This window comes from Pinus tabuliformis, chromosome Q (genome assembly GCF_031772625.1).
Source record: "Pinus tabuliformis cultivar Carrire ecotype Pingquan chromosome Q, CPIR1, whole genome shotgun sequence".
In the NCBI taxonomy this organism is placed as follows: domain Eukaryota; kingdom Viridiplantae; phylum Streptophyta; class Pinopsida; order Pinales; family Pinaceae; genus Pinus; species Pinus tabuliformis.
In genome coordinates, this window is record NC_142296.1 from 1,014,091,409 (window position 1) to 1,014,109,526 (window position 18,118).

The following is an 18,118-nucleotide window of genomic DNA, read 5'->3' on the forward strand; positions in this document are numbered from 1 at the left end:
CAGTTTATGTCATTACACTACCACAGTAGGTTATGCAATGGTTATGCAACTTGTTGTCTTGATGGCAATTTACTTATTGTACTAATGAATATTATCTCTAATGGTTAATGATGAATTGTGGAGCTGTGAATTGGTTAATTACTTGTGGTAATTTGTATAAAAAAATTCTAACTCCCTACTATTACATGCGAGGTTGCCGGGGTATGTGACAAATTTTAAGAAATAAAATATAGAATTTTTGACTTGCATAGATAGCCTTGATTTGGACGACTAATGTAGTTCAAATGTAAATGCAAGTATAACATATTATAGTTTTTTAAAGCTATGTTTACATAAACATTGAAATTAGGGCCTTGTTCTTCAATTGCACAATGAAGACTTTACCAATCAGTGAAATTCAAATTGATGGAACTCTAAACTTTAACACTAATTTGAATTTAATATTTTTAGTGTAATTTAGCTTTGTTTAAATTAAGGGACAGGTACTTCTTCTTATGTAAAAACTAATTAATAGAAAAGTGTAAATTAACCTTGAATTAAATATATATATATATATATATATATATATATATATATATATATATATATATATATATATATATAAACATGCACTTAACAATTAAATTTTCACATTTATTGAAAATTTCAATTTCAAATTAAAATTGGCATGCATGTAAACATAAAATAATATATTTCCAAAATACCAATTAATGAAATGCTATGATAGTTTAAATATTATTATTAAATATTTATTTTAAAGCTAGATGTCCAGGAGTCTTGGATAGTACTTTGTTAAGGCTCTAGTTGATGTGAAGTCCTATGTTCAACTCCCGGCCCCAATGGGGTGATATATTGGATATGATAAAGATGTAGCCCTGCCAAGCTTACAAAAACAAACTAGACAAGCCTTGTACAATAAAAAAACATTAATATAAAAGATTAAAATTAAAAAATAAATATATGTAAATATTCTTGAGATAACTTAATAAATGTATATGAAAGTAGAATAAAAATAAATTGAAAAAAATTTATATTGCTGTGTCATTAAATGGTGTGTTTAAAGAATAGTTTATTAAATGTTAATTTAATTTTTTTTGGAAAAAATCATATTTTTAAAATTTTATTTTATTTTATATATATATATATATATATATATATATATATATATATATATATATTATTTTATATGTTTAATATGCTAATTGGTATTATTATAAGTGGAATATGATGTTCATTCACACATATCAATTACTTTATTAAGTTAGTTGTGCTCGTTTCATTAGTTTGGTGAAAATTGTTAAATCATGTGTTTGGTAAAATTTGTCTAATTTAATTGGTTGATATTAAAATAATTTAATTTTGATAAATATTGAAATATTTTTTTAATATTATATGTAAACTCTATGTGAACATAAGAGTTACACGTCTCTTTCAAATTGACTTGTAAAAAAACCATTTTGACAAAAAAAAGTAAACTAATTCATTTTAACTATAAAATAGTTTAATGATAACATTGTCTTTATCAATAAAAGTTGTTAATGACATTTTAAATATAAAATATTTTAATAATAACATGTCAAACAAATATTCACAACTCATGAGATTTGATTGAAATTTGGTCATAAATATTGACATTGATATATGTACTATAAATTCCAAAAATAAAAATAAAAATTTAAACATCTATTTTTAATTTTCAAAATTTTAAATTTAATATTTATTTTTTTCAAAACTTTAATAATTTATTTAAAATTTTTAAAACTAATTAAAAACCAACTATTTTAGACTAAAAACAAAAACAATATAACCTAAGTCAATTGTTTTTACTAAAAAAAAAAAAAAAAAACAACCTAACAAAAAAATACAAAATACAATAACCAACATATAATATAACCTAAGTCAATTGTTTCTTACTTAAAAAAACAACATAACAAAAAATACAAAATACAGTAACTAACATATCTTTTAATCGGGGGAAGGGAACGCGAAAATGAGAAAAGGGAAGAGAGAATATGTGAAAGCATAGTTGATTTTTTTAAAATAAATAAAATATATTTTTTAAATACAAAGTTAAAAAAGAATATAAATAATATTACAGAATTTGTAAAAATGAAAATGGTGGAGTGAAGTTGAGATAGAGTGAAATAAATATTGATATTTTTTTTTGATAGACAAAAAAATAAAATAGCGTGTCTAGTGTCTATCAATAGTTATTATAATTTATTTGGGGATAAAATTTATAAGCTAAGAATTATAATAATGTATATGATTGATGGTGGATCCCTTGTTAGATGGGATCCATGAAATGTCCATTGTCAACCTACCATCCAACTTGGGATGTGCAAAGGGGCTTCATAAGTCCACACAACCCATTGTGTGTCTACCATCCAAGTTGGGATGTATCAGGGGGGCTTTATAAGTCCACACAACCCTTACTCTTCACTTGAGATAACATTTCTCACTCATCAAATTCCTAGTTCGAGTAACAATTTTAGATGACATTCTATAATATTTCCATCAACCTAAAAAAGTAAACTAAAAGTAAATATATTTTAGGTCTCATTTTGATTGAAATAATATTGGAGAGCTAGGATAAAAAGAAAAAGATCTAGATTGAAAATATGTAAACTTAATATAAGAAATTTTAGAATATCAACATTTAACAAAATAAAATAATTGTAAATCGTAGTAAAATTAAAGAATTAGAGTTCAATCTAAAATATTATATATCTCTCTACTTTAAGTTTAGATTTACCAATAAAAGAAAGTTTAGATTCACCAATAAAAGAGGATTTCATAATTCTATTTAATGTAAGTATACTACTTTATTCTCTATTATTGAATCACTGGAATATTTGGTTTTTATGAACTTGATGTTGCTCACTCTGATGTACTTAATCCTTTATTCTAGTTACATAAAATATATTTGAAAAGTAAAATTGATTCTTTCCTACATTCTTGTTTGTCTAGAAAGACTAACAAAATCCTTCATTTAAAAACTTGATTCTTTCGTACAATGTTGGTTCCTCTAGAAAGAAAATGTAGAAAAATTAGATTGCAACTATTGAAATCTATTTTATGAGTATGGATTATTTTTTTAACATTGTACAACTTAGTTGCAATAAGGGTATTTGAGGGTTTAAATTTATCTTTACTTCTTAACTTAACTTTTATTGTTCTAATGATGAGAGACTTTGTTTTAGAAAATACTTCAAACATTAATGTCCATCTTGATTTTAAAGTGTCTCCCAATGACATAAGGATACCAAATATCGATTCCTTGAAGGAAGACTATTATTTCTTTCTCACATATGAGCTTTCTCAAATTTTGATCACACAATTATTTATTATTAAATGCTAATAAATACCTAACCTAGTCTAAAACATCTTCCAAAAACTCTCATACCAATACATGAACCCTAATAAAATTGAACTTTACTAAAATAAGGGCAATAAATAGTACATTTTCTTTTAAGTTAAAAATATCTAATTTATCTAATTTACCACACCCTTCAATACAAAAAATTGAATTAAACATTATTACAATTCCATAACTAATAGCATTGTTGATTTGTATCCTCACAACCTATTTTATTTTGTTAATATGTAATTAACACCACCTATACCTAGACCCTATATTTTCCATATATCATGAATATGATATATTTTGAGATGTTTTTTAAGTTGTAACAAAATTGCCTTTTTTTTTTTTTTTACTTATGACAAACCCATCAATTTTTAGTAACACTCACAAATTAGTTATTCCATATTTTACAATTTTCTTGCCTTCATCATAGTATTAAATACAAACAAATATATTTTGACCTCTCAAATTTTGATTCCCTTTGTAGTGCTCAAAAGAAACTAGAGTTTATTCCAAAAGAATAATCCAAGCTCCATGAGTACATCACATGACCCAATTGTAATGTAATTTAATTTAGTAAACTTTTTTATTTATTGTTTATGACATAATGACTCCTAAACCCTAACACCATAGGTAAAGTACCAGAGAAATGAGTTTAAGGCAAAGACTCCTAGACCAATCTAAAATCATAAGGTTGAATATGGGAGGAGAACCGAAGTTCAATAAAAATTAGTTCTTAATATATTTATAAGAAGCTAACTAAAAATGAATTTTTAAAAATTAGGAAACTTAACTACTTACTAAATATAAATTTATATATATATATATAATTTTTTTATAAATATTTTATATATAATTATTTAATAAATATAAATTATATAAAACAAATAATTTATAAAGTTAAATAAAATATCTAAATATTTATTGAGATTAATTAAAATGAATTTTTAAATGTAAAAAAGAGAAAAAAATCATTATATAAATCAAAATTTCACAGAGATTTTAAAAAAATTAAGTTTTCGCTGTTTGCTTAATCTATTTATGCATTCAAAAATGTTTAGACAACAAAAAAATTATAATCTTAATTTGAGTTTTTGTTGTTTAATCTGTAAAATTGGAATGCCCCATAAATCCTTTCAAGGTACTTAATCCATTTATACATTCAACAATGTATTTTAAACAACAAAAAATTATAATCTTAAAATACATGTATTAATTTATTTGTTAAATATATATTTGACAAACTCTGCCCATAAATTTTATTTAGTGTTATATATATTTAAATTCCTCTTAATATATCTCATATCTCATGATCAAATCTACATTTCACATTTTTATAACACTTATTTTATAAATATCATATTTTTTATTACTATTTTTTTAAACCAGAAAAAATCTAGTAAAATAAAACATATATAAATTATTCAAAACCTAAATATATACAACTTTATTTTTTTAATTAATATATACTTGTTTTAAAATCAATCTCTATATATGAGATTATTAATTTGTTTTAAAACTTTATATATTTGCAGGTCAACTTTTATTGTCCTTGAATATATCTCACGATCAAACAAGTTTTCTTATAACTTTCATATTTTTTTATAACCGTGAAATAGATAAATCTTTTTCATAACATTCCTGCCTTGATTGTATATGTACTTTAATAATTAAATAATTTACCAAAACATGGCATCCATTAAATCTACTTCACGTGAAAAAGGTATCATCTTCTAAAGCTGCTTAGGTAGACTAACGAGGCAAAGTGAGTGTGGATTCATGCGATGCAACATAACCTGACATTGCTTATATGGAAGTGGCCGAAGAGTTCGCACGCCTTTCTGAGTGTATCTTTTTGAGCACGAAAAAAAAGCTATATATTTGTATTATATTTATCAATAAAGATTGTACAGTCAATGCATATATATGAGAAAAAAATCCAGCGGTTTTGGCAGATATGAGGTTCAAAACTACATTAAGTGGAAAGGTTATAGAAAAGATATCTTGTTCAGCTATATATAGAACATGTGAAGCAAAAAGTAGATAAGAAAACATTGGATAGTGAGGAAATTGATCCCTGTGACAAAATATATGAGAATTTCTTCACATGGAAAGGCAAAAATAGTGGGAAAAAGATACATACCAGATATTCATCATTAGGAAGAAAAATTATGTACCGGGTAAGCAAAAGTCCTGGATCTGGTAGGAGATGTTGTCCACCTTGATCTGCATCCTCTAGACGCCTTAGGAAGAAAATAGACCCATTTTGGATAAAGCATCTGCTCTTTTGTTTTTTCCCTATCAATATGTAAAATTGTATAGTCCCTTCTACTACTTTAAAAAGCCTCTATCATGTTCAGCCATCCAGTAAAATTGCTGATTGTGTACGCTGAACACTAATTTCTGAAATGTTGCTTTGCTTACCATTCACAAAAACTGTGACATTGTTGGTCACCCGAAGAGCCTTGAGTGCAAAGAAGTGCAATTATGATCACTCTCAACGCCCCACTTCACTGACATATTTTAGCACACTCTAAAGTTTCACTTTTCATATGAAGCTATTGGTTTTTTTTTGCATAAGCCAAACCTTTGAGGTCGAGTAGTCATCCACTTTATTCATATAAAAACCACACATATTAATAAAATTTATTAAGATATCTGGAAAATATCCTAATATGTTAAAAAAATCACATTCACTACTCAGAGCATTATAACTGGAAGCACTTTCTAATAAAACAGAGAAATATTTATACAGTAAGATACAATAGGGAGATCATATTTTATGAAGTAAAAGAAAAACAAGAGAACAATAAATAATACGACAATGGAGGCCGGCTTTATTTTGTGAATAAATTAACAAAACATAATCATAGTGCACTTGCCTAAGATACTATAACATTGCCACGAAATAGACTTCAGTGCCTCACAAATGGTTGACAGCATGAATACCGTAGGAAATTCTTCAAATCTGTCAGAAAGCGGCATTCGACTAAAATCCCAGATTCCCAAATAACCCTTCAAATATACTGAATGGTACGGTAATGATAAAATTTTGGGTAAAATTTATAAAGTGTATACATCTGTCATTACATCTGCCATTCATTCATTAAGCACAGCAGGTGTGTGCACTGCTCACTAATAACCACCAGCTATTATGCATCACTGATTTAATGTTCTTCAGAATTGTGTGGGTATGAAAGAAGCTACTACCATGGCTCTAATCAATAAGTGCCTCCGCGAAAATCTTGAATCTCGAAGGCCAGCCTTCTATGACTTGATTTTAGTAATGGGAAATATGTGCAGAAACAAAATGGATGTTGAAGTACCACTTTCACATCCATTAAAATACTGTTATCCACTGAAACCCACTTTACTATTTTTTTTCAATAGTCTGAAACCCACTTTATTTAGAATGGACCGTGAAGATTATGTACCTACCTAGCCTCCAATTTACTAATGGTGAATGGGCCGTGAAGATTTTGTGCCTACCTAGCCTCCAATTCACTAATGGTGACATCATTTAGGGAAGGAACCAAAGGATTCTGTGGAGAGGCAGACGACACATATGATACGGTGGCAGAGGACCGTGACTGCTGGATCCCACTGCTAGAGCTGCCGGCTGTGGATACTCCGCGGCTGCTGTCGCTACTTTTTACAAATGCGGGCTTCTTTGGATTTGCTAATGTCACAGAAGCGCTGGAGATCATCAAGATAACATTAGACATAATTGGACGGAGGCCTGCATCTGCTTGGGTACATAGAAGCCCAACCTGAATGCATCTTAAAGCTTGCTCCTGCCTGCATGATTCGGTCAATGGGGAATCTATCAAAGCTTGCTCCTGCCCGCATGATTCGGTCAATGTGGAATCTATCATATCTAGAAGACACTCTCGCTTGTATAATCTCCATGCCTGCATCACAAACATCCAAGGCAAAGGCCTACTCACTTAACATCTCCATTATCTCCAACCACTGTTGCTCATATAGAAAAAACATTCGTGAAATGAAATCTTACCCATTCTAATAGGCTTTGCATTTCATCGGGAAGATTGGCATCACTATTTTTCCTTGCACTTACAATCTCAAGGACCAGCACTCCAAAACTATAGACATCAACCTTTACAGATAATTGCCCCTGCATTGCATACTCTGGCGCCATGTAACCGCTGCATACTCCAACCAAAATTCTCCAAGTAAGTAGGGCGTTTAATGTGCCTAAATCCCACGATTACATAAAAGTGAACTGTTCATAAATTTTATTAGGGAAGGGTAAAGGGAAATAATCCTACTATGTCCCCGCAACTCTTGTTTGGATATGGGACTCGTCTTCAGGAAAGAGTCTTGCTAACCCAAAGTCTGCAATCTTCGGATTCAATCCCTCATCCAGCAAAATATTGTTGGCTTTAATGTCTCTATGAATAATTCGCAACTGTGAATCCTCGTGAAGATAAAGAAGGCCACGCGCTATACCCATTATGATGTTGTAGCGTTTATGCCAATCAAGATGCCTCTTCTTCTCTGGATCTGTATTTGTATTTACAAAATACAGAATTCGAAAGCTTTTAAATAATCAATCCGATTAAATGTATGAAAGATTTATCATCTTTCTCTCAACCAAAAAATGTCCAAACTGACTTACCAAACAGAAAGGTGTCAAGACTCTTGTTCCGGAAATACTCGTAGACAAGCAACCTTTCGGGTCCCTCGGCACAACACCCAAGCAGCTTTACCAGATTTCGGTGTTGAACATTGGCTACAAGCTGCACTTCATTCATGAACTCTCGTTTTCCCTGTCCAGATCTTACAGACAACTTCTTCACTGCTATCTCCTTTCCGTCTCTGGTTATTCCCTGAAAAAATTAAGCCTATCAACAACCTATGGGAAAAACCCTCTTCGTCTTGGTTATGTCATGCAATTTCATATGCTAATAATAATAATAGGTACATACATACCTTGTATACAGGACCAAACCCGCCCTCTCCAAGCTTCTTGTTTTCATCAAAATTATCCGTTGCTTCTGCGAGAGCTTCTAAGGTGAAGACAATTTGCTCCTGCTTGAGTAGCGTCGATTCTGGATCATTCTCGACCAAAAAAAGGTGAATGAGAATCTAATTTGATGAGATAGCTTAAGTTTGGCCATGCGAAACAGAGGCACAGAGTGCAGATTCTACCTTCATTCTGCGCATGGGTTATTTGCCTGGGTAAAATAGCAGATTTCAATCTCCTCCGCAAGGCAAACAAACAGACCATTAACGCTAGAACCACGCCTCCCACGATCCCCAATATTATGGGTAAAGTTTTTGAAGAAGAACCTTCTGTACAGTAGATCATGCAATATGTTATTTACAGAAATTGAAATTGCAATCAATTTGTGTAATACTGAAGAGCGGCGAATGATAAAAGTAGAAGCAGTAGAGAGAGAGATTACTTGACGGGGTGGGTGAAGTTCCATTAGCCGAAGGAGCGTGGGCAGCTACTGTGGGAGGGTTTGCCCTGGAGGAGGCAGACGGAGGTGGAGGTGGAGATGGACTAGGGCTATTCCCTCCACTAGAAGTGTCAAAAAAGGGGTATATTTCATAATGGGCCGTGCAGCTTCCCAAATAAGCTTGAGCTCCTTGCTTAATAGAACAACATTGGTAGAGGTTAGACCTTGCCAATTGCAAACAAGATTTGCAGTCGTTGATGGATATATCTCTCCAACACTGAACCAGACCATAAATGGTTCCAATAGAAGAATCCTCAGCTGTTCCTTCAGCGAATCCCTTGTTTGCAGGAGCATAAGCTTGATCAGAAAGGTTGGAAAGGAGATCTGAAGTGGTGCTCCTAAAACTTTTTACATTACTACTAATGTCGTTTGTGTTCACCAGATAATTCCCGTCGGTGTCTAGCTTTGAAATGAAGTCGAATTTCTCATATCGCAGGAAGCAGTGAACCATCCATACTCGACCGCCGACGTCATTTCCGCAGCGTTGTATAACACTCTCGTTTGCTTCTTGTGAACAGATTGAACAGTCTTGTTTAGATATGTTACCTTCGCACTGGAGGAGGCCATAGATTCTGTTAGGACTTTTGCCATAGAAAGAAGTGTTGAACCCTGTTTGAGGTGCGTTCTTCACCAGATCACCCATTACCCTATTCAAATTGCTGGAAAATGTACTTCCATTAGCGTAAGTAGAAGTATTATTGCATGTATATGACCGCTCGACTGATATAACGGAAGGAAAACTGAGAATGAATAATAAGCCGATCAAATGGAAGATAATAGTCGCCCGTTTGTAAGTATTAAGGTATATTTTCATGATCTTCGAACTGGCAGACGTATGTAAAGGTTACTGATGAATATGGTATACAGGCCGCTATAAAATGGATAGAGTTAGATCACAGAGACACAAGAAGCAATGATCTGGAAGCGATTGGGATTGGGAATTACCAGCAAAATGGACGAAGTTCCTTGCAAAAGGTAAGTAAAGGCTTACTTTCAATAACAGAAACCCTGAAGTAGGACAGTCTACTGGAATTGGTATCCTGAAACTATTATTTCGACATCATCAAAACTTGAGCGATAAACTTCCACGCACCATTCGGTCTCTTGTATGCATAAAATAGTCATTGCATTCAATCTGTACCGAGCTGATTCCTCCTGGAGGAACGAGGAGGGGGATTGGTAAACTGTAGTTAAAATTAAATCTGTAAACCAGAGCAGGTCATATGGTTCTCAGTGTTTCAAACCGGCAAATAGTGTTGAATTTCAAAACAAACCCATCAGTCATGGGTTGGAATTTCAAAACAAACCTATTAGCAATGGAATTCAAAACAGCTTTTCAAACATGGTTTTTCTCAGCTTTTCAAACATAGTAAGTAGAGTTTGGAATTTCAAAACAAACTTATTAGTCATGGAATATTAAAACAGTTTTTCAAACATATAATTTTAACTCAATCAAACTTGCAAGTAGAGAAAGAATTTCAATCAAACTTGCCCGTAGAGTAGGAATTTCAAAACAGCGTTTCAAATTGGCAAGTATGTTTGAAATTTCAAAACAAACTTATCTTTCATAGAATTTCAAAACAAATTTATCTTTGCACATGAGTGCATGGTTGAACTGCGGGGCTGCCGGCTTATTCGTGCCACGCCCAGTTTCCATTCACTATGGTGATGCTGCTCTGCAGCCAATTGTTTGATGGTCAGTGCATATTGATATATGGTCAATGATGTTTGATTGATGTGATGCTTATCTGGCTGGATACATGTAAAATATTGTATATATGACCTAATAAATACTTCTTCAAGGAATTAGCCACCCCCATTTTTTTTTTTTCAAAATAGACCATTACATCATGACAGTTCACACCTTTTCAGCTTATTTTTCAAACTTCAATTTCAACCCAAAACTTTAAAAATTTTGCAAAAAATTCCATTATTTAATCTACCAATCACAACTTGCCAAACAATTTGCGTGTCAAATTCCATCTGCATAACCTCTGGCACGCATTCAACGCCGCCCTCCGGCACGTCTTCAACGCAGGGTGCCCAGCGACTGAAATGTGCGTAGTGAGGACAGCTGTTATCCCTACTCGTGCAGTTACAATTGGAAGGATTCAATGAAGTGTCCCGTCAACGATTTATAAAAATCAATGATAACCTTAATTAGTTTCTAAGTCTTAATGCATTACTTATTTATCTTTAAAATGTTATTTGTCTTTGAAATGCAATTAATACATTTCGTTAAAAATACAAGTTAGGTTTCTTTTATTTTATAAATTATTAAATGAACGTAGTCGTTTCTGAGTACTATTAACCCTGTCCAGTACTAACACAAATCATACTTTAAAGCACCAGCCAAAGTCACAGGAAACGATGATTTGTCCCTTGGTCCTATCTTGACGCATTAAGAGGGGTTAAATTTTATATTTCTCGTAAACAAATTTATATAATAAATAATAAAATATTTAAAATAATAATAAATATAAAATAATCATGTTGTATGTTGTAAAATAATAATAAATATAAAATAATCCTGTTGTAGGATAAAATAAAATTAAAAATAAAATTTTAATTTATAAAATTAAATTAAACTATAAAATTATTATGGTTTATAAATTTACGGTATTTGAGTTTATAAATTTAGGTATTTGTTATGATGAAATATATTTAAAAGTTTGATGAAATCTATTATGAAATGCAAAAGTATCAATTTAGATTTATTTTAATTTCAAATTTGGTCATTTGATGAAATCTATTATCAAATGCAAAAGTATCAACTTAGATTCATTTTAATTTCAAATTTAGTCATTTTCAGTTCTTGATAAATCTAGATTTAAAATAAATCTAAACTAACTTAATCATTAAATTAATAATTAGGTATATTGTTAAAATACTTATTAAAATTTAAGTTATTGGTTCAAAATCTATAAACACTATTCCTTACCTAAACAAAAGAAAAATCAAATAAATGTTTAATGAATTTTAGGTAGAATTGTTTTTTTCCCATAAAATCATGAAAATTTGGCAATATTTTGATAAGATTCTTTTAGGTGCCTTAGAAATTTTTTATGGTTCTGAATCCATTTCCACCTTCCAAAACATGATTTAAACACTCCTTCCGCAAGATTTGTTGAAACTTTTTTGCCCGAATTCTGGCCAACTAAAATGAAATATAAATTATAATAAACTCCAACAACAACTACACCCATAAATATGTTAAATACATTTTTAACATAAATTATTATAAAATTAATACATTAAATTAACCTAAATACATCCCTACATTTTACATATCTTAAATTTCTTCTAACACTATTACACATAAAATTAGTTATCAAATAACCCTTTATAAATTTACATAAATATAAATAAGAATAATCAAATAACACTTTATAAATTTACTTATACCCATTAAAATAAATAAATAAACATACCGAAAAGATTTAAAATAAATAAATAAACATACCGAAAAGATTTCAAGTTCCATGCCCATTATAAAGTCCTGAAGCCTATGCCAATTTTGTGAAATTTCTGAAATTCCATGTCCATTATAAAGTCCTTAAGCCTATGCCAATTTTGTGAAATTCCATGCCCATTACAGAGTCCTTAAGCCTATGCCAATTTTGTGAAATTCCATGCACATTATAGAGTTCGTAAGCCTATGCCAATTCAATGAGAAGAGCATTTCGATATCCTATATTATCATGATTTTATATTGGCTTAATATATTTTCGCATCAAACTGACTACAATTTATTTTTGCTAAAATTTAAAATTAAAAAAATTCATAGACATTTTTATCAAATAAGCTTTAGAATAAACAAAATGTTTAGTGCGAAAAATTTTGTTTCTCGTATATCGTTAAAAGAAAATTATAACCATTTTGTTAAATAATTAAATTTTTATTTAAAATATATTTTTAATATTTAATTTGTTTCTAAAAAATATATTAATTTATATGTAAAGCGTAATTTTACATATTAAATTGTCACATGGTAAAAATTAATATAAAGTAGAGTAATTTGGTAGGCAAAGAAGGATCAAAAATATATATAAATAAAAGAAGTCAACGTTCACAGAATTAATGGTAAGTTTTGGAATCTAGAAGAAAGAGAAGAAAGAGATTTTTTTGAGTTTTCACAAAAAAAATGTTACTGTATTGTTGGCTAATTGAAGATACAAGATATTTGTATAAAAATATTTATAAATAAAAGAAGTCAACGGTCATAGAATTAAGGAAAAGTCTTGGAATCTAGAAGAAAGATTTTTTTTTTGAAGTTTTCACTAAAAAAATGTAGGAGAGAAGATAGGACAATTTTAGTAAAAATAAAAATAAAAATAAAAAAGACAAAGAATAAGATAATAATAAAGATTTGGTGTGAAATTTTATCTTTAAAATTTACTATGATATATCTAAAGGAATAATGAATGTAATGTGATCATAATCTTGAAATAAGTTTATTTCATACTATGATATATCTAAAGGAATAATGAATGTAATGTGATCATAATCTTGAAATAAGTTTATTTCATAGTTGTTGGGTAAAATTATGTTCACTATATAATTAAGAAGAAATAATATAATAATAATTAGTAGTTAACATAGACCTTTCGGAATAATATTGAAAATGTATAAATACTTATTGTATATGAGTTTCTAGAACATGGGTATATAGGATACTTGGTATGAATATCTATTGCAGCTGAAAGTTTGCTTAAATTTACTAGAAACAACAAATTGAGAGTAATAATAATATATTTTAAAAAATCTATAAACATATACAAATAAAGTAGATTTTCAAAATTAAAATAAAATATAATTGAGTAATTTCATTACCTAAACTATTTTAGTCTTTTAAATACTTAATAGTGATCATAAGTTTAATCCTTTTAAATTTTCTCACACCCCTATGTTTATGTTCAGATACACATAAATTGGGTTTATGTGACATTAAATTAAATTGATCATCTACTATGAATGACTATATCTAATATATATTTCGTATTATGACATGTTTTGTAAATTCGGCGTATAACGCCATCCTATTTTATCAATTTGTTAACACAATAATAATTGTTAAGTATTAGTATCCATTATTGTTCTCAAAAGTAGTTAGTGCATGGTTGTCTCTACCTTTTTTGTATGATGATAATTGCTTATTTCTCATGTGAATGAATTGGTTGTTTCAACTAATATCAAATTTTCATTTTAAATATTTTGTGTTTAATTTTGTGTATGATCCTCAATTGTTATATCAATTTATTAAAATAATGTGAGATAGCTATAAACATTTAAGACATGAATTAGATTTATTTAATATTTTAATGACGATATAAAAAAATCCATATTTGCTCACATAAGGACACTATGAGCCTATATTTTGAGTGTGAAAAGATCTAAATAGCTAGAAAGGATAAGCCCTCTTAATACATACAATCTTGAAATTTTCAAAATGATATGATTGATATATTCAATTGGTCAAGATCTTATAAAAGCTCCCTGCTTTCCATGAAGCTTCTAAAAGCTCCTAAGTAAGGAGTTTTTACAAACTCGCAAAAAAAGGGAGTGCTCAAATCAAGCTCTCATAAAGCTCTTGAAAAGTTCCCAATCTCCCTAAGAAACTCCCCACGAAAGGGAACATTGCCAACAAGCTTAAAGCTCGCAAGAGCGAGGATACGTCAAGTACAAGCTCCTCAACTTTTAAGAGTATTACCCAGATATTATGATAAATACATATCAATATTGTTGTATGGGATAAATGAGTGTTTATTCTTGTATCAAACATGGCTCGAAGTGATTCCTCCCATAAAGTGTAGTTGATGGTGTCACTCCACTTTGAAGGTTCTCTATATTCTTGTGTTATTTATAAGGAGTGCATTTGATATATATGAAATTAATTATTTATTTTGTATCTTTTACATATCAATGTTCATTATAAGTGGGATCAAAGCTATTTTTTGCACAAAAAAGATGTATATGTTTGTTGTTTTTTTAAGGAAAATAGAGGATAACAACATTCATGCTGATTTTTGAAACTTTATATGCATAATTTGAAGAAACCAACTATAAATCTAAGTTCCACTAAAAAACAAACATGATATCTTTGGTTAAGCATGCACATAGATTTCATATTAGATATATTTTGATAGAGTGTCTAGATTCCAGTCAAACTAGTACTAATAAATGCAAAAGTGAATATGGTATTTCATTATTGTTGCTATAATAACCAATTAGAGAATTATTGCAAAGGTTATTATAATTTTATAATCATCACCTCTAGCCCTAGTTACATAAAGAATAACATTAAAAATTAAATTAATTCCTCAAAACCTTAGTTCTATTTTTGGAAAGATGTATGTTATAGGAAGATGTAATGGACCTAATATTGAAGAATATACAAAATGGACAAGGTTAAAAGATCTAACAAGTTAGAAAGTGAATATTATCATTCATTTAACAAATAAATAATATATATGGTGTGGCTCATTTCTCCCTATAAATAACTAAAATTCCATATGGAGAATGTGAAAGAATATAGTTAGATAGATAATTTTATGGCACTATAAAGGGTACAAAGAAAACTAATCTCTCAATTTTCCATTAAATGAGATGCTTGTCCATGCAAATGTTCGCACATCTTAAGAGATATGTGTGCGTTCACGTAGCATAACTTAGTCTAAAATGTGTAATATATATATATATATATATATATATAAGCATGATCCACACAGAGAGAACTAAATTATGCATATTAAAAAATATTTTTTATACAAAATTATATTTTTTATTATTTTTCGAAGTTGGTAAAGTAATATTTCAATTGCATTTTGTAGACACATGTGTTCATGTAAGATATTTTTCAACTGTTTAAATAAATTCAAAAAACAAGAGTATCCTTTTGAAGAGGACACGTAAACAAGATAGTGGTATTTTTTTAAATATTGCGTTATGTATATTTTATGTTATTGATTTTTATTATGCCCCTTTGAAACTGTCCAAAAAAATTTCAAGCATTATTTTTAGAAGAAATTAGATAAAAAGTATCATATGAATTCGAAAATATCATACTCGTATGGCATTGGATAGAGGATTCCTTCATGAATCCAACATATCAATTATACCACATAAGGACAAATTTTTCCTTAAGTCTGCTAGGGTACAAAATGGTGTTGCAAAGAAATTTACAGAAGGAGAAATAAAACCCTATTTTTTAGGACCTCGACAGCTCAATTGAGTGCTTAAAATGCTTGATTGAATGTTAGAGATATAAATTCAAATAGTTTGATCAAGGGTTTAAGAAATGCTTGATCAATCCCTTATCGTGGTTAAATAGAGGCTTGATCCAGCTATAGCTCAATTGAGCATAGGGTTTTTAATGACAAATAGAGGCTTGATCGAGCTCCTCTGTAACTTCGGGTTACAAAGGAGCTCGATCGAGGGCTCAAATATTGCTCGATCAAGCTATATTTTTCCACCCAAAATGATCCCTCCCTTGCCAAAAAGTGTAACCCAACTTCATGCATAGACCCTTACAAACAAACATAATTTTATCAATGTTGGTTTGGCTAAAAGGTTGCAAGATTCCAAAAAGCATATTCAAGGAACACAAGTTGAGGGGGAGAATGTTCAAAATTTTCAATATTTAAGATTAACATGGATAAATATGTCTTGCAATTAGATTTTCATGTTACAAATGTGGATGCTGTGGATATTGTTTTCGGATATCCTTGGATGGGATTAGTTGATATAGTTATTATTAAAGTGCAAAAGAAAAATTTGAAGTTTTGGTACAAGAAAAGGAAAATTACCTTGTAGAATATTTCTCTTTCATTTAATCTCCATATTCATAAACAAACACATAATATAACTTCCAAATTTGATTTATTGTTATTGAGATATAAGTGAAAAATTACCCCAAAAAAAACTTGCTTATTCTTCCATATAAATGAAATGAGGGTAATAACTACAATGCAACATAGTCTCTGCCTCTACCACTAATTGATTGATTAAGGAAATGTGGGGTACGAGTTTTTTTCATTTTTCAAGAATACTCTTTTTCCGCAATTGTCTCCAAAATATTTCATTATTCCTACCTCCACACATTCTTCCTCCGCACATTTGCACTTTTCACAGTGAAATCGACATCAACACAACTCCCACCTTCGCACATGCTTCCTCCGTAGAATGAAAGTCACCTTTACACAACTTTGTGGCTATTCTCGCCTCCGCACATCAACGAAAACCAAAACTGAGAATGAAAAATGATGATTTTGTGTGATCACAGTGCAAGAACTTGATACAATGTGAAATATGTACATACACATGTTACCCACACAATTTTTCCATTTCATACTGCTCAAACGCAAATGGCATGGCATGAGATTTCAAAGTACATTGTGAAGTGTGGAGAGATTTCATAGTGCGGAGTTTTCTCTGCACTCCACACAATGATAAATCTTCCACATAATTCATACATACTTTGTTTGTTATTGTTGCAATATTGACCTGTCGGCTGCTACTAATACTTTCTCAATGTTTTAGTTATCAAGAGTGATTTGATTGATGGAAAGATTGTTTAGAGTGTTTGTGCAGGACATCAATTGTTTTAAAATTGGTCATAAAATTATTGTTGAGTTGATAATTCATTTCTAGTTATGTGAGTTCAATGTTTCAAAGCTATAAAGTCTTCAAATATTCGTGGTCCAATTACAAATAAAAATAATAGTAGCCAATAATCAATGTTGTAGCATGAACAAGCAAAGTGTGTATGAATTGTGCGGAGTGTGGAGAAAACATCGCACAATGAAAGCTCTCTGAAATTCACGTACAAAAATGAGATGTTGTGGAGGATGTCAAACATTTTTTAATTTCTCATAAAATTATTGCCGAGCCAACAATTTGTTTCCAGTTGCACGAGTTTAATATTTCAAAGTTATAAAGTCTTTAGATATTCATGTTCCAATAAAAAATAAAAATAATAGTAGCCGACAGTCAATGTTGCAACAAAAATAAACAAAGCATGTGTGAATTGTGTGGAATATTTGTCATTGTTCGGAGTTTAGAGAGACATCCATACAATGAAATATCTCCGCACTTCGGAAATGGAGGAGTGGTGCTGGTGATGATGCAGATGATTGGGAAATCTAAATCACTCAAATTCACAATAGCATAATTGTCCTATGTCCATTTGTGTCCATAGACCGATTTAATTTGTTAGATTTTATTGAATATATAGGTTAGGTTTGATTGAATATATGAATTTATGTTAATT

At 29.9% G+C, this 18,118-nt stretch overlaps 1 protein-coding gene across 2 annotated transcripts; it reads right to left on the reverse strand.

The window, feature by feature from the left end:
* Nucleotides 1–6,215: 6,215 nt before the first annotated feature.
* Nucleotides 6,216–10,315, reverse strand: LOC149222935 (cysteine-rich receptor-like protein kinase 10). 2 transcript variants are annotated; one of them, XM_089385677.1, is made up of 7 exons: nt 8,794–10,315; nt 8,537–8,677; nt 8,318–8,436; nt 8,004–8,214; nt 7,654–7,888; nt 7,380–7,530; nt 6,216–7,275 (listed from the first exon to the last, which is right to left on the reverse strand). In XM_089385677.1, the coding sequence occupies exons 1-7, from the start codon at nt 9,662–9,664 to the stop codon at nt 6,850–6,852; spliced, it is 2,154 nt and encodes a 717-aa protein (XP_089241803.1). In that variant the 5' UTR covers nt 9,665–10,315; the 3' UTR covers nt 6,216–6,849. The 2 variants fall into 2 exon arrangements, with proteins under 2 accessions (XP_089241803.1, XP_089241802.1); XM_089385676.1 differs by having other exon boundaries at nt 6,217–7,275; nt 8,537–8,680; nt 8,794–10,313.
* Between the last annotated feature and the right edge of the window lie 7,803 nt (nt 10,316–18,118).

What these genes read in the sequence shown, in the direction of transcription:
- LOC149222935 (XM_089385676.1), bottom strand. Translation starts at nt 9,664, where the DNA reads ATGAAAATATACCTTAATACTTACAAACGGGCGACTATTATCTTCCAT. An exon ending in AACTTCACCCACCCCGTCAA is followed by an intron (nt 8,681 to 8,793) that starts GTAATCTCTCTC and finishes TCTACTGTACAG; the next exon opens with AAGGTTCTTCTTCAAAAACT. An exon ending in TGCAAAGCCTATTAGAATGG is followed by an intron (nt 7,276 to 7,379) that starts GTAAGATTTCAT and finishes TTTGTGATGCAG; the next exon opens with GCATGGAGATTATACAAGCG.